Source organism: Gekko japonicus, unplaced genomic scaffold (assembly GCF_001447785.1).
Source record: "Gekko japonicus isolate JY-2015 unplaced genomic scaffold, Gekko_japonicus_V1.1 scaffold1746, whole genome shotgun sequence".
In the NCBI taxonomy this organism is placed as follows: Eukaryota; Metazoa; Chordata; class Lepidosauria; order Squamata; family Gekkonidae; genus Gekko; species Gekko japonicus.
The window spans coordinates 60,394-86,268 of NW_015159767.1; the positions used below are offsets into that span (position 1 = coordinate 60,394).

Sequence of the window (25,875 nt, forward strand, 5' to 3'; positions counted from 1 at the left end):
CCGCTGCATTTACGGGGCAAGAAGTCCCCGGTTCGAATATACACCCAGAACAAACAAGATGTCAGTCCAACCGGGGGTTCCCGTTAGTCCCTCCCCGCCTCGCCGCGATGGCACCCAGCTCCCTCCGCAAACCCGGGGCAGGACCAGCCCGCAACGTTCTGGAATGCGGGTGGCAACAAGGCTAGCCGAGGGTGCCTCTAAGCATGTGCAGAGCACACGGCCGCCGCCCAACCGGGCTTCCAGGTAAAGGCGGTGGACCCAGGCGTCCGGCTGCCTCGCAGGGACCCAGGCGCCCGAGCCTCCAGCTATTCCTTCCCCCGCCCGCCTCCTCCAGCCAATGGCAGGGCCGTGGCCTACGGTAGTGCCAGTCAACTGGGGCCCCGCCACCCCCAGCTGGGGAGCCGAATGGGCAGGCTTGCAAACCGCGGAGACGGGAGCCCAGCGGGTAAGCAGCCCTGGGTGGCGGGCCGGGCTTTCCTCGGGCGCTCGCTCCCCTCTCGGCCTCCCCTTCCCCAGGCGCTCCGCAGCCATCGCGGGAGTTTTTGGGTCCTCCCCTCGCCCTCCCTTCCCTTTTTTGGGGGACTGGGCCGCCGTAGGGTCTCCTCCTCCGCCTCCTCCTCTTTTTAATACCGCCCCCCCCCTCCCCGAAAGCAAGTTCGGCTCATTCGGCTGAGTCTTCCCACGTGCGCGGCTCCCCGCTCGGCACACAAAGGGGCGCGGAGGAGACAATGCGCCTCTTCCGCCTTGCAAACCACCTCTCTGCTTTGCGGCTCCTTCCTTCGTGGGGGGAGCGTTGCGATAGTGGGGTGGGGGGCGGAGGTGGGTCAGTCATTTGTGGAGGAGGAGGAGGGGAGGAGGAGGGAATAGCGGTGGAGACCGGGTGGTAGACGGTGGAGAATCAGGGTCTCTGAGGCTGGGCAGAGGGAGCGTGACGGCGTCTGCAGTCGCGAGGTGGATCAAGAGGACTAGGAGCTTGTCTGGCCCAGGGCCTGGGGAAGCCGGTCCGAGGCAGGGGAGGCACCCCTGAAGGAACTACTGGGGCGGGGAAGCGGGACACTTGTCTGGGGGAACCGTATGGGGGTGCAAAGGAGCTACTGGAGTGATGTGAACAGCGGGAAAGTGGAGGCGTGCTGCATTTCTACCACAAGGAAATCGATGATGATGAAGAAGAAGAGATTGGATTTATACTCCGCCCTTCACTCGGAGTCTCAGAGCGGTTTACAAACCCCTTCCCCTCTCCTCCTCACCCCACAACAGACACCCTGTGAGGGAGGAAGGATTGAGGGAACAGCTCTGACAGAACTATGGCTTGCCCAAGGTCATCCAGCAGCTGCAGGTGGAAGAGTGGGGAATCAAACCTGGTTTTCCCAGGCTACAGTCGGCGCATTTACTACACGAAACTGGCTCTTGTGAAAGGTAGCCGTGTCAATTGGTCTGTAGCAGTAGGAAAGAGCAAGAATCCCAGGAGCAGCGTAAAGACTAACATCATTTGTGGCAGGGGAGGAGCTTTCGTGAGTTACTGGGACTTACGGAAGCTCCTCCCCTGCCACAAATGTTGTTAGTCTTTACGCTGCTCCTGGGATTCTTGCTCTTTTCTCCAGTGGAAACTGTTTCAAGTGCAAAAACCAGGCATCCTCGCCTCTGTTTGCCCCCACGACTGTCCTGTGAGGTAGGCCACAATGCCACGAGCCCTTCAGGCTTCCATAGCCCTGAACCTGCTGTTCAGCCTTGACAGGGCTGAGAGAAGTGACCGGTGGCAGAAGAGGGACTTGCCCTCTGGGCGGTACCTCGAGCCAAAACAAACCCTCTGGCCACTGAACGACTAAGAACGATTAATCGCTTGCCTTTGCAAATGGGGCTTTGTTTCTCACGACAGCCCTGTGAGGTAGGCTGCGCCAAAGCTCCCTGTGGTGGTCAGGGTTGCAAAAATCTACTTATCGGCAACGCGGTTTTAATGGATCAGGACGCTGGCAATTAATTGATTCCTCCGATGGAGACATCGTTTGAATACTGTAGCCTGGATTAATAAAGAACGGCTGGACTCCTACCAATCTTTCTGCTGGAGCAAGGGAGACGGGGGTCCCCTTTTACCCGCCGGAAAGGGCCTGCTGTCTTTGGGATGCGTGTGAACCAATAAGGCGCATGGGAAGCGGAGCAGAATCGGGAAAGATTCCTCCTCGGGCTTGCGAAAAAGTCCACTGTTCCAAGTTGTGATTCATCCTGTATTTTTAGGATAGTCCCCTAAAAATCGTTGGGCAGCTCAATAAGAGCAGGTGGCGGGAGAGAGGAGACTTTGGAAAGACAAAGGAGCCACTCGGTCAGAGAAGCTACAAAAGGGGTGCAAAAGTTAGCCCGGCGGACCCAGGCATTTGCCTCCTCTTAAAGGGCCAGCTTTCCAAGCACGGAGAAACTCCGCCTTCTCCCCCCCCAACGTTTCCCAGCGTGCATTGCAGGGAGTAAGGGGGAGAAAGAAGGAAGGAAAGTCCTAAAGTGGAGGAGGAGACTATCTAGCGGAGCGAGAGAGAAGGGGGATGGAAGTGAGTATGTGCGTGGGGGATCTGGGGGTGCAAGTGGGTTTCAGATGGGGAAGTCGGTGCTGGGGGAAATGGTGGCGTTTAAGAAATTAAGAAAGAAACTAGAAATTTCGAGGGATGAAGTTGAACAGTATAATGCATTTGGGGGATGCATGCATTATATAGGTCTGTTTGTTTCCCAAAGACCTTTCCCCCTTGCAAGATCTCAGTTCCTGTGCGGCAAGTACCATCGGGCTGATCCGGTTGCATCTTAAACTTTTACACGGAAGCTTCAGTTTTGCTTTTATGGAGCTAGGACGGAATGGCTTCCCCCACTAGCGCTGCTGTTTATTTAAACGCCTAATTGTCTGAAGTCTCCTCTGTTGACATTAATTGCTTTGCAATTGCTATAGTTATCTCTTTTAATTAAGGGCCAGCTGGTTTCCAGGACTAAGAGACAGCAAAATTGACCATTTGGTTTGGCCGATTAGCACAGCATGTTGGTGCTAAATTTTATTTGGTTAGATTTATGGACTGTCCAAGTTTCAAGTTCTGGAGGTATGTAAGCAATTGTATTTTTTAAAGAGGATTTCCAGTTGGCCTGTTCCTGAAAGCGTTTTTGAGCTTAAAGGCTCAGAGAAATGCAAGGGAATAAATGGATTGTGATTTAGGGAATGCGTGAAAGGAAAACTTGATCTGTACTAGAGCACAGTTTTGAAACACACTGTGGAACTGAATGCATATGCAATGATTGTTGTTGTTGTTGTTCAGTTGCACAGTCGAGTCCGACTGTTCGTGACCCCATGTACCATATCACACCAGGCCCTCCCATCCTCTGCCACCCTCCGGAGCCTGCCCAGCGCTCATTGCATCAATAACATCTCATCCTTTGCTGTCCCCTTCTTCTTTGACCTTCAGTCTTTCCCAGCATCAGGATCTTCTCCAGTGAGTGCTCCCTTCTCATTTGGTGGCCAAAGTATTTAAACTTCAGCTTCAGTATCTGGCCTTCCAGGGAACAGTCAGGGTTGATTTCTTTTAGGACTGACTGATTTGATCTCCTTGCAGTCCAAGGGACTCTGAAGAGTCTTTTCCAGCAGCATAATTCAAATGCATCTATTCTTCGGCGCTCGGCCTTCCTTATGGTCCAACTCTCACAGCCATACATGACTACTGGGAATACCACCGCTTTGACCATACAGACTTTTGTTGGCAGGGTGATGTCTCTCCTTTTTATTAAGCTGTCAAGGTTTGCCATAGCTTTCCTCCCAAGGAGCAGGCATCTTTTAATTTCATGGCTGCAGTCACCATCTGCAGTGATCTTGGATCCCAGGAACGTGACTTCTGTCACTGCTTCCATGACTTCCCTTTCTATTTGCCAAGGAGTGGTGGATTCATATGCCATGGTCTTAGTTTTTTTGATGTTGAGTTTCAAGCCAACTTTTGCACTCTTCACTTTCACCCTGAGCAAGAGGTCCTCTTCACTTTCTGCCATTAGAGCGGTATTGTCTGCATATCTGAGGTTGTTGATGTTTTTTCCCGGCAGTCTTAATTCTGGTTTGTGATTCATCCAGGCTGGCATTTCACATGATGTACTCTGTGTATAAATTAAACAAACAGGGTGACAATATATATCCTTGTACTCCTTTTCCCTTATACAGGTTTCTCAGGAGACATGTGAGGTGGTCTGGTACTCCCATCTCTTTAAAGACTTGCCTCAGCTTGTTGTGATCCACACAATCAAAGGTTTAGTGTAGTCAATGAAGCAGAAGTAGATGTTTTTCTGATACTCCCTTGCTTTCTCCATAATCCAGTGAATGTTGGCAACTTGTTCTCTAGTTCCTCTACGGAACCCAGCTTGTACTTCTGGTAGTTCTCTATCCATGTACTGCTGAAGCCTAGCTTGTAGGATCTTGAGCATGATCTTGCTAGCATGTGAAATGAGTGCAATTATGTGATAGCTTGAACATTCCTTGGCATTGCCCTCCTTTAGGATTGGAATGTAAACTGATCTTTTCCAATCCTGTGGCCACTGTTGCGTTTTCCATATTTTCTGGCATATGGAGTGCAGCACCTTAACAGCATCATCTTTTAGGACTTTGAATAGCTCAGCTGGGATACCGTCATCTCCATAACTTTGTTGTTAGTAATGCTTTCTAAGGCCCATTTGACTTCGCACTCCAGGATGTCTGGCTCGAGGTCAGCGATCACACCATTGTGGTTGTCAAGGACATTGAGATCCTTCTTGTATAGTTCTTCTGTGTATTATTGTCACCTCTTCCTAATCTCTTCTGCTTCTGTTAGGTCCCTACCTTGATTCATAGATCTTACATTCCAGGTTCCTATGCAATACTGTTCTTTGCAGCATCGGACTTTCCTTTCACCATCAGACACATCCACAGCTGAGCATCCTTTCGGCTTTGGCCCAGCCGCTTCATTGTTTCTGGGGTTACTTGTACTTGCCCTCTGCTCTTCCCCAGTAGCATCTTGGACACCTTCCAACCTGAGGGGCTTATCTTCTGTTGTCATATTTTTTAGCCTTTTGTTACTGTCCATGGGGTTTTCTTGGCAAAGATACTGGAGTGGGTTGCCATTTCCTTCTTCAGTGGATTGTGTTTTGTCTGAGTTCTCTGCTGTGGCCTGGCCGTCCTTTGTGGCTGTCCATGGCATAGCCCACAGGCTCATTGAACTACGCAAGTCCACTTGCCACTTCAAGACAGCGATCCATGCAACGTTTACTGTGCCACAGATTTCAAGACAGTGATCCATGCAACGTTTACTGTGCCACAGATCTGTAAAATATTTATTTCTAGTTGAAGCTTTGTAGAGATTCCTTCTGGCCCTCTTATACACACATTGAACACAAGAACATGATTTTACAACCTTGTCCATGTGATTTTGCAAAGGGTACCTCAGTACCATGTATTGTCTTTTGCACTGAACTCTTGCAGGAAGAGACCAGGGTGCCGGGAATCCTGGATTGTAACACTCTGCTCAGCACCATCTCCAATGTTTCTGTAAGCATCCACCCTTAAAAGGCTGTGAGGATACTTCTTTTGGATCGGAGGTCCCCTTATGCCAGGTAAAAACAACTTTCTGTGTATCTAAAATGTTTCCCTGTGATTTGCTACAAGTTAAAAGCTTTGGCAGTCAAGAAGGCCTACTTTTGCCAATTCACTGAGAACAGAAAAAACTGTAGACATATTGCTTGCTTTATTAGATTAGGTTTGATCTGTTGACACTTTTCATACCTGATAATCGCTTATTTTGAGGCAGTGTTCCCTCTTTCCTTCCTAGCTTAGCTGTCTTTTGTGTAGTAGTGCCTCAGAAGTGGAAGAAGAAGGGTGGTACTGGGAGAATGTTTGTGGACCAGTCAGCAGGTAAATTGGATCTTTGTGGATGGGTAGGAAAATTTGGGAGTGGAGGAGAAATCTCTGGTATTCTGTGATAATGGCATAACTGTGGGTTGTCGCAAACAAAGGTTTGTATCTAAAATAAGAGCTTGTGAAGAACTCTCCTGGTGAAGGCTCTCCTTTATCGTATCAGTTCAGGGCTAGAATGAACCTGAAGGTAGTGATGCCCAACCTTCCTACCAAAAACCAGGAACCTCTACATGTCACTGTTCACAATAACCCACAACATCGAGATTACTTCATTTTGCCACAAACAGAGAGCAGGAGGGAACTTGGAAGCATCATGTTTAGAATGACCAAAATTGAACCAAGCCACATATTGAAAAAAGAAGAAGGCAAGCGTCACCCTCTGTTTTTCTCCCAAAGTAGCCAACAGAACTAAATAAAGTGACTGCTGTTTTAGGAGAATTACTGTGTCCTTTCAAGAGAAGGATTTGGGGACCCCATGCTCAAGTAACCCTGTTGCCCTGAAGCCCGTTCCTGTTGTGGTAATCTTAGATGGTCCTGAAGAATGGCAGATATCATCCAAACTGGAGAATGGAAGAAAATCTTTCAAAAACCAGTGGGCCACCAGTGATGCCAAGTTCTCACAGAGGTGGTAAATCTGTGATGGAGCTATACCATATCGGGCTGAGGATGAGGGCTCACGTAGCTAAATGCTCTCTGCCACTTGGTTTTCTTTGACAAAAGGTTATTTTTTCCTACAGAGGAGCATTCCACCATCTGAGCTCCCACCTGCAGTCAGAAATGATACAGTCCTGACCAGAGTTCCCTCTAAGCTGAGTTAGCATGAGCTAGCTCACAGTTTTTTAGCCTCCGGTTCACAGATTTCTGTCTCAGCTCAGGAAGGAGGGCTCCAGAGCAAACTAGTTTATGCAGTAGCCAAATCGCTCGCTCAAAACTTGAATGCCAGTAGCTCACAAAGTAGAAGTTTTGCTCACCACACTCCACAGCTTAGAGGGAACATTGGTCCTGACTGCAGGCTAACCACTTCAGTGACGGAGACACCAGATATGTTTATTTCCCTCTAAATGAAACCATTACTTTCCCCGTGTCCTCTGTTGCTATTTCCATCCCCCTTGTTGCCCTGCTATCTCGTCTGTCCTCCACTGCACCCACACCATCCACATTTTCCTATCAATTTTGTCATTTCTCTTTCAGCTGTTCTGAGCATCTGAAGCCAGTTCCCAGAGACAAAAGACCCCTTCTGGACCTTGGTAGCCATGCCCCCGAATAAGGACACCCCGGGTTGCCTGGGCTCTCCTCCAAGTCTGATCTGCTTGCCGCCTATCTCTGAAGACCTCCAGCTGGTCTGGACCCAAGCAGCGCAGACAAGTGAACTCGATGGTAACCAGCACCTGCTGCAGACTTTCAGCTACTTCCCGTACCCCAGCCTTTCTGACCTGGCCTTGCTCTGCTTGCGTCACGGGCTGCACATGGAGAAGGTCAAGGCCTGGTTCATGGCCCAGCGGCTACGCTGTGGCATCAGCTGGAGTGCGGAAGAGATCGAAGAGACTCGGGCTCGCCTCATTTACCATCAGGACCAGCTTCACTTCAGCTGCCTGCTTGCTGGGAGCAATGGCGACTCCTGTCATCAGTCTTATAAGAACCAGGAATACCACCATCCGGTACCTGCCCCTCTGTACCACCCTATTAAATATGAGGAGAACCAGCACTGTGATGTCACATCCTCAAGCCATTGCAGCACAGCCCAGGGAACGAGGGAACTTGGGAGAATCAGTCAGAACATCTGGGAACGGAAGGGAAATGGCTTGTCACACCCTAGCAAAGCTCAGGAGAACTGTGAATCTGCTTTTCATCATAATACCAAAGAGATCCTTTCCAGTGCTTACCTACCCACCACAACCACCAGCTGGGATTACAAATTCCAGAACGCTCTCACAATGGCCTTGGACGTCACAAAAGCCTCTCCACAGCCGTCTGAACCGATCGTCGCATCAGCTGTGAATGGCAAACATCACCCAGTGATTCCTCCAGCATGCTCTTCTATCAAAGCTTCCTTGTCATCATCCACAGCCACTTCTGTTGAATCATGCAATCCACAAAACTGTCATGACCAGCAGCAAGTTTCAGGCTGCCTTTCGGATGCTTTGCGCAAACCTAGGCGAAAGACAAAGGAACAGTTGGACGCATTAAAATCGTTCTTTCTGCATTGCCAGTGGGCCAGGCGGGAGGATTATGACCACCTGGAGCTGGTCACTGGGCTGCCACGGGCCGAGATCATCCAGTGGTTTGGAGACACGCGCTATGCCCTCAAACATGGTCAACTGAAATGGTTTAGGGACAATGCGGGACAGAGTTCGGAGCCTGCCATCTCATTGCCTCCTCAGCCGCTCCAGCCTAGTCATCCGGACACAAGACTGTTGGAGCGGTACTGGGCAGCCCATCCCCAACTGCAGGATAATGACTTGCCACTGCTTTGTCAGGAATCGGGTCGCTCCCATTCGCCAGAACCATATGAAGTGGAGGTATGTTTGGAGGAGGAGGAAGATGAGGAAGTGAGAGCGGCTATGTTAAAAGAGGAAGATGAAGACTATGAAGAAGAAGAAGAAATAGAGGAAGATGATGACGATGAGGAATGGACTATATAGGACATTAGAGATTATGGGTTTCTGGGATGGCTTTGAGGGAGGGGAGAAGCTGTTTAGACCTAGGTCTCACCCTATCAGGTTCTTGCCATTTGCCCCTGCTCCAAAATATAAAACTGGGCCCTTTGAATGCTCTGGAATCTTGTGTCTTCCTTTTAAGCTCTAGATATTCAGTAAAAAAAATGTCCTTTCCTTTCCACTCAGATCTGCTCACAAAACAGTGTTGGAAAAGGGAGTTCCAACACTGTCTCATGATTCAGGATCTGTAGTACAAATCCCTTCAGTAGTTTTCTAGAATCTGGAAAGATAACTAGCTTTCTTTAGACTACTTTTCTGTTCATTGCACTTGTAGATTCCATATCTTTTTCTGCCTATGGAACATAAATAGGCAATCTTTTGGCCCAAGTGCTGGGCAAAAACCAACATGTACCTGTAATGTTGGTGTGTTGGCAAACGAAAAGGGAGGGCAGGAGATGAGGTTCATACTTGACAAACCATGTTGGGAGCAGGCTAAGCCCCAGTGACATTGCTAGTGTCTCAGGAGCTTGCCTTTCATGTGGCTGGCACCTGCACCGGTCCAGGTGATGACAGCATAAGCCACACCTCTCACCTTCTTCCAGGGCCCAGTTGTGCTGTGAAATTCTCATGGGGTTCCCTTGTTGCTTAGGCAGAGATCTGGCCCTGGGCTTGGAGCAAAATGGCTGTCCAACATACAGGTTTGAGGTTGCCTATCCCTGCTGTAGAATCCTGTTGTTCTTTTCTTCTGTTCTTGAATTGTAAAGACGGCACTACCCCCTTCTTAATGATAAGAATAGCATTCAAATCTAGGGATTTCTCCCTCTTACCATTGACCTCTCTTAATTTCTGCTTTGTCTCCCTTCTTCCTGCTAATTCTTTCAAGAAGCTAGATACGCCTTTCAGTGTCACAGCTGTATGGTCTTCGACTTAAGTACCTTCTTTCCAGATACCCATATCATTGTATAACCTTTCAGTGTCACAGCTGTATGTGTCACAGTGTCACAGTGACACAGCTTCTTTCCAGATACCCATATCATTGTATATCTGTTTTCAGGTCTTGAGCAATGTCATCTTTATAAATAATATCAGGGAGGGTACTAAACCCATATACTAAATATTTTTGGTTAGGCTGAGTGAGGCAGGAGCCCAAGAGATACAGTCTGTGTGTTAATTATGAATACTTTGCGTTTGGTTTTACAATCCAAGGCCCCTTAACAGAGGGAGCGAATTGGAGAAATTGAGATTTACTAAACTCATATATGTCTCTTACTTTCAATTCATCTCTGCTTGGTTTTTGTCGTGATGATTATTTTATTTATAGACCTCTGTTTCTATGAATTTTAAATGTGACCCTCCCCAAAATGACCAATATAGAGATTTAATTTTCACTAAGCATTGAACAGAGTGATGCTTAAAGATGTTTATGTGAATCTTTCATGACCTAATCCATCATTCGTCTTTTTTCATTCTCTTCGTTTTCCAGTTTTCTTGTGTTGTTTTTCCTGTCTGCTTGGTCATCTGTGCTTGAGGTTTCTCATCATTGTCTGTTTTATGTCACCTTTTCCTTGTTCGTGTACTCTTGATTTCTCTCTTGACTAATCAGTTTTCCCTTAAGTTCCTCTCTTCTTTGTTTTTCAAGTGTGTTCAGTGTGTCCATTCTATACCAATTGGCTGATGCAATGGACTGAAGGAAGTGTTCCACTTCAGTTTACTTAAGGTGAGAAAAGTTACAGAGACCATCTCTTCACTGGAGGAGTTACAGAAAAGGGAAAGCGTTGATTCCTTCTGGAGTCTTTTGTTCCAGTTCCAGACCTTCAGTGAAATATTATACATGCTTATTATCTCCCAAAAGATCTGAGGGGAGTGAAGATGGTGGAAAGCCTCAGAGCTGTAATCGCTTGTGAGGAATAATTAAGATTAAGCCTGGGATATGGAGGTATAATTAGGCACAAGATTAATTTGTATTTTTCTGTGATTTATTAATAATTTTCCAAAGAATTTTTACAGAATTCAGCTAAATAAAAAACAAAATATGCATCCCTCCCAGAATAAAAGGAAAAATGAGCTAATGCTAAGCCAACTGCAAAGACATAAAAGCTGCAATATGGAGTGTAGCCTGTGAAACAGTTATGAGACCACAGCTTGTTCCAGATGAAATAGACTGAAATGGGGACTGCTTAATAAATAGCCATAAAAATATTTTGGAAGTTTCTGTTGATAATTAGCCTTCAACAAATGATAGAATAGGACCACCTCTCCAGCAGCTGTTGCAATTTAAATGTTAGGTATTTACACTTAGAACCAACTTTGTCTAAGGTCAAGTTGTCTCCATCAAATAGATGGAGTATTTGCATTTTATGCTGAGTCGCCAGTGGTTTCTTGACATTGACAGAATGAAAGATATTGGCTGTCTTGCCAAAGGGATCTTGTCACAATCTGAGCAATTATCACAAGATCATTTTAGCACCCTTAATATGCTGTGATAGAGTCTGGGTGAGCATCATGAACACTGACCATGAGGTCCGAGTCCACCATATATACAGATTTCTCCCAACAGAGTAGGACTGAGTACAAAAGGGAGGGGTGGGGAGAGAGACTGATGAGGAAATATAGCTTCTGGTAATGGATGGCTTTTCCATCACTCTAAAATTTAAGAGTCGGTGGACATTCACCAGTGCAGGCTAGAGAGAGCTGCTGAGCCATGATATGCTCCCCTGATGGAATAGGACCTGGAAGAAAATACAGCAAGCTATGTGTACAGCACAGTAGTGCACATTCAGTGATGACTCACACATCAAAATGAAAACACTTAAAAGGACAGGAGACTCTTCACTATAAGAAGCAAGGACCCCCTTCTGGGTAGGGATGGAAGTTGTTTTATTTTATTTTTTTAGGCTGCTTGATTCTCGCCCAGAGTTTACAAGGTGTTTTTGACAGTGCTACTCCCCTAAAGTTCAAAAATACTTGCAAGTCAGCATCGAGATTATATTATTTTGTAAATCTGATACGTATATTTTCATCTATGGAGTCAAGACCCATTTACGTAAACCTGGCTAGTATACTGAGCATTAGGAGCTTTTTGTGAAAGCTGGCTGAATTTATATTAGCCGCCAGTTTCCTGTCTTGTGTTGCCATCTTGTAACAGAAAGAAAACTATCTCCTAAGGCTTGGGGGGGGGGGATTTAAGAAAAAAATCCTTTGTGTTTCAGAGCAGTATTCTGGGATGGGACCCTAAATACAAGGTATTCACTTACCTGCTCTGATAATGTGGGGTAGAGTGAGGAGTGAATCTGAGCTGAGAAAACAGAGGTGAGGATACAGTTGTTTAAAGTACTTCAGGAAGAGCTTTGTGTAATCTGTATATGTAATACACGCATCTCAATCTCACCTGCATAGGCTGCGGCCTCTCGGTGCTATGATATTCCGGCATATGGGCCCTCTCCGTGTGGTCTGTGGGCCAAAGTCAAAAAGGAATGGTGAACATATAGTGAGAACTGGGCAGGATGGTGTGTTATCTAAAGTAAGGGCTGGATCCCTGGGAGTTTCTGCTGCCTTTGCCACTGTAACTCCTGCTGCAGATAGGACTGTAGTGCGCAGTGGTCAGCAAAACTGGACACTGAGGTAGCAAAGGGATACACTGACCCGATCAGCCTGGCAAGCCCAATCTCGTCAGATCTTGGAAGCTAAGCAGGGCTGACCCTAGCAAGTACTTGGAAGAGCAACCTCCAAGGAATACCAGAGCTGGGACGCAGAGGCAGGTTATCAAGCCACCTCTCTGAAACGCCCTAGCCCCACTAGGGGTCGCCAGAAGTTACCAGACTTCCAGGCTCACAAGCAGAAACGCACACAGAGACTGCAAAAAATAGTTTTAAAATAGCAGAGGGATATAATTTTGAATGAAGGGTATGCTTGACAGAAAGCGCACACACGCACACACAGACTGCAAAAAATAGTTTAAAAATAGCAGAGGGATATGATTTTGAATGAAGGGTATGCTTGACAGAAAAGGTTATCCTTCACTTACCAGTGAATATGTTAAGGCTAACAGCTGGAGTTTCCTGTTGGTGTCCACTGTAGCTTGCATTCTGACTTTGCCTCATCATGGAGGGCTGTAGGTTAAAGACATTCAAGCTAGGGGTGTGAGTAGAGGAAGAAGATGCCCTGAGGGTAAGGGGGAAAGGGAGAAAGAGGATGGTGATTAGTGGAAATGAGTGCAATAGATCATCTCCTCTTTCCTAGGGAAGGCAGCATCTTGAAACTGACAGCTCACACACATTAAAACTCACCTGTAGAATAAACTTTGAGTAGAAGCTGGAGAAGGAGTTGCTGAAAAGAACAGAACTTTTTAGGCTATTATACCTGAGAGTGGGCAAGATGATGTAGAGGAAGGTAAGATAGGCAACAAGCAATGAGTTTACATCAGTTTGGTCTGGTCAGTGTTTGGAACACACAATTTACATTAGGTGGTACTTCATTCATCTGTGAATAATTCAAGTTCCAGCTATAAGCCATGGTTCTTGCTCCTTGGCCGCCAAGCTGACGCCTTGTCTCAGGCGAGAATGTGCCAGCGTTCACTTAGCCCTGGCTCTGTATTGCCATCTTGTGGAGACTTGTACACCTTGCAGCAAACGCTAAAATACTTGGGAGTTAGATTCAAGTGGGTAGGTGTGTCGGTCTGAAGCAGCAGAACAGAGTTTGAGTGCAGTGGCACCTTTAAGTCCAATGTTTTATTTAAGGTAGAAGCTTTTGTGCACGCGCACACACTTCTTCTGATACAATTAAATGGAAATTACCAGTCCATGCTGTATGCTAATTTACTGCTCACCCTCTACCTCTGTGTACAGTCCATGGGATCGCAAAGAGTCAGACTCTGTGCTACTGAACAACAACAACAAAAATTCCTTACCAATACCAGAGTCAGCTGGGGTCATCATGCTTGGGGTAATCTGGATGGCTCCTGTGGCATGCTGGGTAAAAATGAGAGAGTTTCTTAAAGAACAAAACAATATACCCACCATCAGTGTTCCCTCTAAGCCGAGTTCGTGTGAGCTCGCTCAGTTTTTTAGCCTCCGGCTCACACATTTTTGCCTTAGCTCAGGAAGGGGGGCTCCAGAGCAAACTGATTTATGCAGCCGCCAAATCACCTGCTCACAACTTTAATGCTTGTAGCTCACAAAGTAGAATTTTTGCTCACAGGACTCCACACCTTAGAGGAAGCATTGCCCACCATCTCTTTTCCAGGGAAAAGGGTTGTGAGGTGTGGACTCACTTGGAAAGCTGATGGGTGGGTCACTCGTAAGGGGAGAGAGTCCGTGGAAGAGGAGCGGCTGTGGGGTACAGAGAGGCATAAAAACTCAAGCCATAATTAGTGGGAGAGAGGGACAGATAAATAAGAGGTCTATGAAGAAATCTAGATTTGTAAGACTGGAATTTATAGCACTAGTTATGAATCCTGATTTTCTGACAAATAAAAATAAGCATATTAAGATCATTTGCATATATTCCACATGGTTTAAGGTAGGCAGGGGATAGTTTGCAAAACTTGGGAGTCGTGGTTGCTTTCATTTGTTAAGAGACTGGACAAAGAAAACAGCAGTGATCACAGCAGGGACTATACTGTGGCTGGATGTACTCAAAAAGAAGCCATGATGACCGGCAATTATTGCATAAAGCAGCTCCTTCCTGTGTTGACTTGAATTCCCTCCCCCATCTTAAATTTTTAATAGGATAAAGCCATATATTTGCATTTTTCTCCCTGTAAAACTATAGGGCTTAAAACTTTTCTTAAAACGAATAATAAAATCTGACATTCTCTGCATTTCTGAACAAGATCTGGAATTTTTTTTGTTAGCATACCCGTACCTTAAGAATATTAATTTTCTCATGTACCTACCTGACCACTTCACTGGAGTGCTGGAAGCCAAGCCGCGGTGTAACTGCAAAGTATGAGATAGTGGATTGTTGTACCAGTTTATTTCATGGTATTAAAGAGACCCTCTGGACTGGGTTATTGTAAAGTGGTTCCTTGCATAGCCACAGGGGAGGAAAGGCAGTAAAGGTCTACCCTGTTTTTTTTAAATAAAGGAATATTGGGCATACATTCATATGTGTGTATCACATATGCAGATGCGCAAACAATTATTTTCTCTTTTTCAAGCAAGGATACATTTGATCCTGCAGCAATAGGATCATAACATGTGCACTCACGTGCTCATTTGCCTAAAGACACACGCACAGCATACAGAAGGGAATAATTACATGACTTATGTAACAGGGGCCCATCTTCCTACCTGTCTGTGATGGGGCGGTGATGGCAACTGGCCTTGGGGTACTGTTTCTGTAGCAAATTAAAATGTATTGTGTTCACTCACAGAGTACAAAACACTTTAATCTTTTCCTACGTCAGTGACCCTATGTCCTCAAACCCAGTCCCCCTATTCTGTTATGAACAACCCCTACTGTCTGCATGCCATGTGCTGCAGTTCCTGATGAATGGCCGAAAGGGACACAATACATGAACTGACCTGCTTCCCTGGTGGTGCCTTGGAGAAGCCTGCAGAGAGAAAAGAGAGGGGCTGTGGAGTGGACCCAGATGCACATATGCAGAAAGGATGGTTTACGTCCCCCGCCTCCACAGAGACAAATGCACCACCAAGCAGGGTTCTTTTCTTCCAGCAGAGGGCATGAGGCATCCAACCAGGGGAAGTGATTTGTTTCCAGCAAGCAGCTTGTACCTTCATGAAGTTTAGGTACATCCTCTTCAGCTCCTTGTTCTCTTTCCTTATTGCCTCCAGTTCCCTAAGCAGTGAAAGGGGGGGGGGATGGGACACAAGACAAGTGGCCTGATAAAACAGTTGGTAGTGCCCCTAATACTCCTTCAATGCCAGCCTTAACCTGCTAGTCCCCCACTGTGGAATACTATGATGCAGGGGTCGTTTTGTAGAAAAAGAGCTAGGGGAACTCATTAGCAGAACTCATTAGCATATGCCACACACCCTGACATCACCGGAAGTGTGTCATAAGGCCACACCCCCTGACATCACCGGACGTGTGTCATAAGGCCACACACCCCGCCCCCAACGGTCCCGGCCGCCGCCGGCCTTGCAGCTCCACTGCTGAGACCCATGAGGGGCCCGGCGGTGGACCTGCAAGGCTGGCAGGAGTGCAAGGAAACCCCGCGAAGGCCCTCCCTGGCCCCAGGCAGGCAGGGGTGGGGAGAGGCAGGGAGGAAGCAACTTACCCTCCCTCTTCTCCTGCCTCCTCCTGGCTGAATGAGGGCCGGAAGCGGGGCGGCCGGAAGCGGGGGGCGGGGCTTCGTCATGTGCTCCGCCCCCCGTACCTCACCCAGGGGAACTACAATCCCCCGCGTCCCCCCCCCGAAATGACCTCTGCTATGATGGACAGCCAACAGTAAGATTAACTTCTTGGCCTCACAAACCATCTATTTAATTAGTGATGAACATGCTCTAACCTCTGTTTTCACAGAAAAAAATATTAGGATGGAGCAAGAGTACGGCGTTCATATTTTTGAAGAGTCATTGCTGCCATGCCCAAACTGCTCATTCATAATAATATTCTAAAGCAGGGTCTGCTCCATCCCTGACCCGTGTGCCTCAGTCTACAACAGAGAGCACCAGTAGAAAATAAATTCACTTTCACTGCCTGTTATTTGTTCTTTTATCCTCATTATGCTACTTCACCTATGATTGAGGTGGCTGGGGAATGGAGGGTTTTCCTTACTCATGTTTGTAAAACAAAGACAAATATTGAAATAAACTTTACATTTATAAAGAGAACCCAGTGATGCCTCATGTGTCTTTACTGACACAATTCTGGGTGGACTCGTGTACATAAAATGTGTGTGAACGGTTAAAAAGTAAGGTGTGTTTTCTTGCCTAACTCTGTTTGCCTTTCATGTGAATACAACCTGCATGCCTCACTTTTCCTGAGCAGTTAGTTTCTCATGAGCTTGCTGCAGGGCTCCCTCTGTTTTAGAAGCATTATTTTTGTAGAAAGAGACCAGTAGGTCCATTTGGCCTTTCTGGAATGTCCACACCTAGGAAGACAACCAAAAGTATACATTCATCTGCAGAATGTAGAAGCATCTAGTCTTATACCAAGGGTGGCCAAACTTGCTTAACATAAGAGCCACATAGAATAAACATCAGATGTTTGAGAGCCGTAAGACATGAACAAATATTACACGTTTTTACTGGGAAATATGCACATTTGATTTTTATTAACATTAAACAAGAATGCCAAAAATAATAACAAAAGCAGTAAAAGCAGATGTTGATAATGATATTTATTTGTCCAATGATATTTGTTCGCTAATGATATTTAGCCTCCCCAACCACCCTGTTGGGAGCCGCACGATATGTGTGAAAGAGCCACATGCGGCTCCCAAGCCACAGTTTGGCCACCCCTGTCTTATACAGTCAAATTTGGTGGCTTGCTTAGGGGGGTGACCAGCACATGGGTCCCTTTCCACTCTAGGTGGCACGTCCACTCAGTGATTAAGATGTCACAAGCTGAGGGCCTGCAAGGGGGTAGAACAATTTGGAGATCACCTCCACCCAGGTGATGAAGTCATTGGATAGTGATAGTTGATCATGTGATGGAGAGGAGATAATGACAGGGGAGATGGCAATTAGAAGTCAGAAAGAGACAGGAGCAGGAGATATGGAGCTACTGGATGAGGTCATCCGGATAGCCAACTCCCCACGTGGGATGGGAGAAAGATCTAATCAAATGTAGAAATAAAGAGATTAGAGAAACAGTGGGATAGAGTAGTCATGGTCATGCAGAATGAAACATACAGTTTTCCACCTTAACAGAGAATCTTCTGATAATTCTGTCTTCTGTCAGGTTGGTGGCCATTTGTTTGATGTTGCTGGCCTTTCAGTTATGGAACCAATTTGCTAGTAAGGCATGCCAGATTTGGTACATGGTGGTGGAAAGTGGTGTTAAGTTGCAGCCAAATTATGGCAACCCCGTAGGGTTTTCAAGGCAAGAGTTGGGGTTTGCCATCACCTGCCTCTGCAACCCTGGACTTACTTGGAGGTCTCCCATCCAAGTACTAACTAGGACCAACCTTGCTTAGCAGCCAAGATCTGAAAACACTGGGCTAGCCTGGACCGTACCAGTCAGGGAGATTTGGTACATAAGCCCTTTAAATACATCTTAATTTAAACAAGAATTTTATGATTAATGTGCCTATTGGCTTTTATTGATGGCTGTGTCTGTCAATCCCACCCACTCCCCAAGCACACACTCATTGCACCCTTTGGATAATTTTACTGGTATTTTATTCTGGCTTTAGTTCTCTCCCCACTTTGTTCCTCTAGAAAATTGTTATAAGAACATAAGAGATGCCAATGTTGGATCAGGCCAAAGGCCCATCCAGTCCAACACTCTGTGTCACACAGGGGCCAAAAATACCAGTGCCATCAGGAGGTCCCCCAGTGGGGCCAGGACATTAGAAGCCCTCCCACTGTTGACCCCCCCCCCCCAAGCACCAAGATGACAGAGCATCACTTGCCCCAGAGTCCCTATCTATACCTTATGGCTAATAGCCACTAATGGACCTCTGCTCCATATGCTTATCTAATTCCCTTTTGACGCCGTCCATGCTTGTAGCAGTGAATTCCAAATGCTCTACATAAATATAGGAATACATTAATAAACTGTCACCCCCTCACCCCATCCCCCCAAAACCAGTGCAGTTCCAGGAGTTATAGGTCAGAGGAATTATCTAGGCAAGTGATTGCCAAAGCCTGTGAGAATTGAGAACCTTGGTGGATTTTAATGTTCAGGCACTTGCTGATTCTGCTGAAATTCTCTTTGATGATTAACCAGCTTGCCCCCATATTTGTCCCTCTTATCAGGGATTTGTTATTGAAATTAATTTGCTCAATTGGCAAATGGGAATTATTATGATTATTAACTTTTTTGCAGATTGGTTATTAACTAGTCCTTTAACTGGCCTTACTCACCCCCAGCAGTGAAATGCCTGGCTCCTTGGGCTGTCAACTGAATAGCTTGATGCAGTGGAGGATCTGTTTCAGGAGTTCTGGAATTCAGGAGATCTCTTTGGGAGTTCTGAATACCCTCTAAACAGCCCTTAAGGTGCCGTTCTCTCACTGCAAAGTTCTACAAATTTAACTCTAAGCTGTCGACTTTTCCTTCCTTGTGTTGCCCTTGTTTTGCCAGTCACTGTCACAATTGGGTCAAATTCAGAGTTTATGAAGTATTGCCAAAAGAATACCTGGCCTGTAATTCTTACCTGAGAAATATGGGCAATATATTTGAGTGCAATTTCAACAGGGCTTTTGAAAAACTTTTTTTCTTCTGGTTTCATCTGTGGGTCAGGAAGACAGAGAAATATAAGAAAGATAAAAGACCAGCATCTAATAGTCTAATATTATACCCCAACTTTCTTGCCCATGGGGACCCAAAGCAGCTTACATCATTCTCTACTACTCCTTTTTTATCCTTACAACAATCCTGGGAGATAGGTCAGGCTGAGTGTGTGTGACTGGCCCAAGGTCACCCAGGAAACTTCCATGGCAGAATGGAGATCTGGACCTTGTTCTTCCAGATCATAGTCTGACATTCTAACCATTACACCACACATTTGAAAGGTCTGAGTCAAAATTCCTCTTCAGCATAGATTGAGTGGTTCTTGGCAAACCCCTGTGTCTCAGCTCCAGGTTCTATGCATACAATGTGGAAATAAATAATTATCAAACATTGTTGGAATCAATGACTAAAAAGTAGTTTGCAAATTAAAAGCGCTCTTCAAATTATTAATGCTTTCCCTGAAGAAGGCCCCCTATATTAATATTTAAATTACAGTATTTCTTCTAAAACTAGACAAGGTGTGTTTGTAAGGAATTCTTGTGTTTCCTTTTCAAAAGAACAAAAATGAGGGTGCATGGTGGGTACTTCCTGAGATAGGGAGTTTCATAAAGTGGGGGCTACCATCAAAAATGCCCTGCTTCATGTGCCTTCCTGGCTAGCTTTCCTCACTGACAGCACACAGAACAGGCTAAGTCGTAGTCAGCCAGATAGAGGTGGAAGCAGAGGTCATTTCGGGGGGGATCGCAGTTCCCCCGGGTGAGGTACGGGGGCGGGGCACATGACGAAGCCCCGCCCCCTGCTTCCGGCCGCCCCGCTTCCGGCCCTCATTCAGCCAGGAGGAGGCAGGAGAAGAGGGAGGGTAAGTTGCTTCCTCCCTGCCTCTCCCCACCCCTGCCTGCCTGGGGCCAGGGAGGGCCTTCGCGGGGCTTCCTTGCACTCCTGCCGGCCTTGCAGGTCCACTGCCGGGCCCCTCATGGGGCTCAGCAGTGGAGCTGCAAGGCCGGCGGCGGCCGGGACCGTTGGGGGCGGGGACCTCAGCAGGGTATCACACTGTAGAGTCCGCCCTTCAAAGCAGCCCTTTTCTCCAGGGGAGCTGATCTTGGTCATCTGGAAATCAACTGTAATAGTGGGAGATCTGCAGATGCCACCTGGAGGCTATCAACCCTAGGCCCCAAGCTTTTTAGGCCCTTAAAAACCAACACCATCACCCTGGATTAGGCCTGGAAACAAACAAGCAATGTGCAGGTGACAAAGCAAAGCAGTAACAAAGTCAAGACTAAGTTTCTGAACTATTTTCAAAGGCAGCACCATGTTTCAGTAACTTAGCCAGATGTTACCAGGACACTGCAGTATGACTAGAGTACAATACACTCCTGGCACCTCAGAAACCTGTCGTTTAAGAAGCAGGTCCAGGAGTACTTCTAAACTGCAAACCTGACACTTTCAGTGGGTTGCAACTGCATTCAGAACGAGTTGTTAATCTAATACTACAGCATCTTAATCGTCAACCAACAGCATTTCTGTTTGGTCCCTAGTTCAATCCCCAGCATCTTCAGTTTAAAAAAGGACCAGGCAGTAGGTGGTATGGAAGACTCTGCCTGATATCTTGGAGAGCTGCTGCCAGTCTGAGTCTGCCCGATATCTTGGAGAGCTGCTGCCAGTCTGAGTAAGCAATATTTACCTCGATGGACCAGTGACCTGATTCAGTATAAGACAACTTCATGGGTTTGTGCATTTGTGTTTGGATTGGATTAAATTTCAATTTATTAACCCACATGCCGCCTTTTATGTCCTCCAAATACTGATTATGAGTTTCCATTGCCTCCCTAGAATTAGATGGAAAGCAGAGATAGTGTGTCATCTGCAGACTGACGGCACTGCGCTCCAAATCTCTAGGTGATCTCTTTCAGCAGCATCCAGCAGATGTTAAATAGCATGGGAGGCAAAATGGAACTCATAGGCTAATAGCCAAGAAGCAGAGCAGCAGTCACCCAGCCCCATCATCTGACACCAATCTAATCTGCTAGGAAGGTGTAGAGTCACTGTAAAATAGTGTCCCCCCCGCATCCTGGACAGATGGCAGAGAAGGATGCCATGGTCCATGTTACTGAAGTCTGTTGAGAGGTCCAAAAGAAGCAGTGTTTTCATTCCCCCTGTCAGGAGCCCTGCAAAGGTCAAGGAACAGGACAACCAAAACAGTTTCATTACCAGGCCATACTGAAAGGATGTGGATCATTTCTGTCCTCTAGTTGGGTTGCAACCACCTGTTTGAGCACTTTGCCCCAAAATTAAAGGTTTGATTTGCCCCCCCCCAAATGTCTAAAATCTAATAGATCAAAGAAGGGATTATTTAACAAAGGTTTTTAGTAATGCCTCCTTTAAAATTTAGGGCTAGAACCCGGCTCGAATGAAGTAGTGATTATTTGCTCCTAGTTAGTTATCCCCTCTTCCAGCAGATTTAACCAACCAGAAAGGACAAGGGGTGATACAAATGGTGTAGCGGCAACACTTTTCACAATTCTGTTAATTGTTTGGCTCCCCTGCTTTATATATATAAATCATTCATTAGCCCAGATTGATATCATACTAGAATTTGTACGTTTTTAAGAGCCCTGAGAGAAAAGAAGGTGGCACACCGGCCCGAGAAACCACAACTTACTTTATCGTTGAGAAGCAAATATTTGCAGCTTGTCCCACAAGATGGGCATTTATCTGCCAGGATTAACACAGAAAGATGTCAGTGTAACCCAATTGCCCAAAACAATTCAGAATGTTCAGAAAAGACAAAATGGATCAGTATTCTTATAATATCTAAAACCACTATGTTAAAAAACATTGTTTTTCTTGCATTTGAACCCTCAAGGGTTAAGATTCTTCATGTGGTTGCATGATGTATAAAATGAATATTGAAAACAATTAGCAACACATTTCATGTGCAGAATCCAGGTAATAAATATGAACATTTATTGTTTATGCTTGTTTTCAGGTGTATTTGTGTGAGAGCAGGGGTCGTTTCGTAGAAAAAGAGCTAGGGGAACTCATTAGCATTACTCATTAGCATATGCCACACGCCCTGACATCACCGGAAGTGTGTCATAAGGCCACACACCCCGCCCCCAACGGTCCTGGCCGCTGCCGGCGGCCTTGCAGCTCCACTGCCGAGCCCCATGAGGGGCCCGGCGGTGGACCTGCAAGGCCTCCCTCTTCTCCTGCCTCCTCCTGGCTGAATGAGGGCCAGAAGCGGGGTGGCCGGAAGCAAGGGGCGGGGCTTTGTCATGTGCCCCGCCCCCCGTACCTCACCTGGGGGAACTGCGATCCCCCGCGATCCCCCCCGAAATGACCTCTGTGTGAGAGAGATAAACTGGGGATTATTTTAGTTTTATTTCTAAGACATGGAACGAACATCTTGTTGACACTCTTACCTGTACCAGCACATCTTTTGCAAAATATGTGTCCACAGCTGGTAAGACAAAAATCAGTTCCTTCCTGGATAAAACACCGGTTGCAATGAAACCAGTCCATGTTGCAAGAAGAAGCAGTGAGGGAGACTTCCCACAGAACTCCTGTTGGGAAAGAGACAGTCCAGGAAGATATGTTACAAATGTTGGCGATGGGAGAGATGTAGAAATGGATAGCAGAAGAATAGTGAAATCACCACATACGAGGAAAGAATTATAGAAGAACAAAGGAATTTGGGGAAGAATGGACAGACAAGTAGATTTGCATACTATGACTTGGGGAAATTTACAATTGGAGTATTTATTTGTCGTGAAAATTTATGGGTATAGTGGAAGCATGGAAAGCATCCGCATGACTGATATCATTACCTACCAAAATTGTTCAACAATAATTGTATGTTTAATCACATGAACTTTGGGAAGTTTATCGCAATTAATACATCAATGAACACCATGACCCAGACAAGCTAAAGCACTTCCACTTAAGTAATAAACTATTGAATTTCTTTCAGTTGGTTGGTTAAACACATGCTTAAATCTCTGCCATTGAAATAATCAAAGTTTTAGAGGGCAAAACTGTAGCAGGAAAGAATTAAAATATTCTAAACATCACAGGATGTATTTTTCTGCTGTTTCCTTTATCATGCATCCAGGGCATCCTGGTACAATAGCTGTGACATAAAAAGCTTGCTTTTGAGGCATGGATCGTCACATTTTTTTATATCAAGCCCTATCAAATTCAGTTTGCATGCATGTCCATGGACTGCGCCATAATTATTATGAATCCTGAGTTTTGTAATGGCAGCACAAAAATCTAGATTTTCCCAATAGGGATTTTAAAAGACTTATGAATAGATTCAAACTACATTGCATAAATATGTAAAATAACAATGAACAACATCAGATAAACTCTGACCAGTGCAAAGGCTGTGCAAGAATCCTGCACAAAGTACAATAAACAACATGCCCTACTCAAGTTGCCAGTTAACTACATTAAACACATGCCCTCACAAGCTATTTTAGGAAGTTGGGCTTTGAAGAGTTTTCTAAATATCAGGAGGGTAGGAGCTTATCAAACATGGTCTAGCAAACTGTAGAACTTTGTGGAAAACAGGGCAGCCACTGTAACCGTACACAACTAGGGATTCGCAGATCACTCCACAAAGTAGGAAGAGTCAACCTGAAAACGCTATTAAGAATAAAAGTCAAGACATGGATCTGTTTGGATCTTCACAATTCTTGCAAGCAAGACATAAAATTACAGTTCATTTTTAGCCAGAGAAACTGCAAAATGAAACTCATGAATGCAACTGTTTGTGGAGCCATTATAGCATAAATGCATAGAAATGAGGCAGTGATGCTCACAGATCTTCACGATCCTTACAGGCCATCAATTCAGCAATATTCACAAGTGTATGAAAAAAATGGACCATGAATATCATAGGTGCAATGTATCATAATGTTGCCATGATATGAAGACCTAGATTTGTAACATGTATCCTCTTGGATCCCTCCCCCATGACCTCTATTAATTTATTAATTTTGATTTATATCGCGCCTTGCCTGCACAACTTATAACCACAACTGATATCTGTTCTCACAAATTATATTGCAAAAATAATAGATTCATCACCTTGTGGCACTGCAGTAGAGCAAAATCATAGGCATGGATCCTTATTTTTGTTTATGGAGGCATCCCAAATCCAGCTTCTATAGACTGTATCTTAGATCTAATATCCATGTAGTGCAAATATTAACAGATTCTTATTTTTACAGACAACCCAAATAAATTTAAAAAAATGGGTTGGATTCCAATGATAATTTCTGTGGATGGAAAGGGGGGATGACTATTTTTTTCTTCTTGTTGTAGCCTCCTACTGAAGACCTCTGACTCTTCCCAGCCGTTCTCGGGGTACCATTGCTCCCAGGAACAGAATTCTGGGAAGTGTTTTGGGTTGCAGAGGGAGAGGGGAGTCAGGGAAGTCCCACTCCATGGATGGAAATCCTTTCCATCCACAGAATTTTCTGTGGGAATACCCAGGGGCGGATTAACCATTAAGCAGACTAAGCACGTGCTTAGGTCGCCAGGGCCAAAGGGGGCACCACAAAGTTGGGAAAAGGGTGAAAAGAACTTTATGTAGCCCAAGCTTGGCTTAGTTTGTACAGTATATTGTGTTATCATATGAATAAATTTTTGTTTTGCTGCAACCTGCATTGTATATCTGGTCAGACAGGTCAACGACTAAAATGGACTGGGTCAGTGTGGAAAGGAGGGGGGGCACCAAGATTGGTCAGTGTTTAGGGCACCAGTGAGCCTTAATCCGCCCTGGGAATACCTCACATCTATGCCCACAAATTGCACTATGTGAATGACACATCTAGCACCTTATAGCCCTTTTCTGTAGCTTCCGAGCAATGCGTGGGCACCTGATCTATGATTATTCCAGCATTGCTGGTGGGATGTGAATATGAGGTTATATGAGTTAATGATACTGTTGCGGGAGGGAATGGGACAGGACAGGATCTGAACCTCAGATCGATGTTTTTGTGCCCCAGTGGCACAATACAATTCTGAAGCTGTAACTATTACAGGACAGTCTACGGACATTGACGCAAGCGCTGTGTTGATGGTGGATTCAAGGGGTCTCCATGTAAAGCCATAAGGGTCTATTTCGTGGATCCATGATTTGGTGCCACAGTGGTACCAGGGTGTCCTGAGCCTGTAATTTTTACGGTGCAGTCCGTGGACAAAGGATTTGAGATACTTGAGGATTACTTGCGGGATTAAGTATAAAAAATCATGCTAGATTCAACTTTTAGCCGTGAAGCAAAATAGGGTCAATGATGCATGAAGGGCAAGTACTAGACATTAGGGACAGTCCCTGGTTATGAATTTAAGGTCTTCTGGGGGAGTCATATGCAATGTCCTGATAGTAGAGAAATCCACATTTTGAAAATCAGCGCCAAAAGGGATTTGCCAGAAGGAGCCCCACCACCACCAATGCTCTGTCTAAACTGTAGTCTTGTGAGCAAAGATTGTACTTTGTGAGCTCCTGGCATTAAAGTTGTGAGCGAGTGATTTGGCTGCTGCATCAATTCGTCTGCTCTGGAGCCCTCCTTCCTGAGCCAAGGCAAAAATGTGTGAGCTGGAGGCTAAAAAAAAACCCCTGTGAGCTAGCTCACACTAACACAGCTTAGAGGGAACACTGCCCTCCACCCATGATAACAGCCTGTTCAATACCATTCTGTTCCTCTGTGTGTCCCCCTCAAGTTACAGCACTCATTTTCACATGGGGTCTAACTTGCTAAAAATTACACATTCGAGGTTTATAATTTCATTCACACGTAATGTGTCGTGTCTAACCCTTCAATTGCCGCTTGCCTGGAAAGGCAAACGTTTCTCTTTCCCTCCCCCCCGCCCTTTTCTTGAGGCGATTTTTGCCACCTCACAGCTGAGGGAGAAGAAGATACCCCGCCTCACTGGCCTTTCCCCCCCGCCCTTTTC

At 45.8% G+C, this 25,875-nt stretch overlaps 2 protein-coding genes across 3 annotated transcripts; one reads left to right on the plus strand and one right to left on the minus strand.

Annotated features, from left to right (window-relative positions):
• The first annotated feature begins 423 nt into the window (after positions 1-423).
• Positions 424-9,496, plus strand: HOMEZ (homeobox and leucine zipper encoding). Of its 2 annotated transcripts, none has more exons than XM_015406338.1 (3): positions 424-445; positions 5,462-5,592; positions 7,085-9,496. In XM_015406338.1, exon 3 carries the CDS (start codon positions 7,147-7,149, stop codon positions 8,533-8,535), a length of 1,389 nt encoding a protein of 462 aa, XP_015261824.1. In that variant the 5' UTR covers positions 424-445; positions 5,462-5,592; positions 7,085-7,146; the 3' UTR covers positions 8,536-9,496. The 2 variants fall into 2 exon arrangements, with proteins under 2 accessions (XP_015261824.1, XP_015261818.1); XM_015406332.1 differs by lacking the exon at positions 424-445 and adding an exon at positions 2,502-2,537.
• A 2,304-nt stretch (positions 9,497-11,800) lies between these two features.
• On the minus strand, positions 11,801-23,761 carry RNF212B (ring finger protein 212B). The gene is made up of 14 exons (XM_015406244.1): positions 23,755-23,761; positions 21,572-21,624; positions 18,836-18,910; positions 16,491-16,606; positions 15,285-15,348; positions 15,075-15,103; positions 14,841-14,887; positions 14,444-14,486; positions 13,820-13,877; positions 13,457-13,517; positions 12,837-12,876; positions 12,575-12,711; positions 11,939-12,000; positions 11,801-11,845 (listed from the first exon to the last, which is right to left on the minus strand). The coding sequence occupies exons 1-14, from the start codon at positions 23,759-23,761 to the stop codon at positions 11,801-11,803; spliced, it is 837 nt and encodes a 278-aa protein (XP_015261730.1).
• Between the last annotated feature and the right edge of the window lie 2,114 nt (positions 23,762-25,875).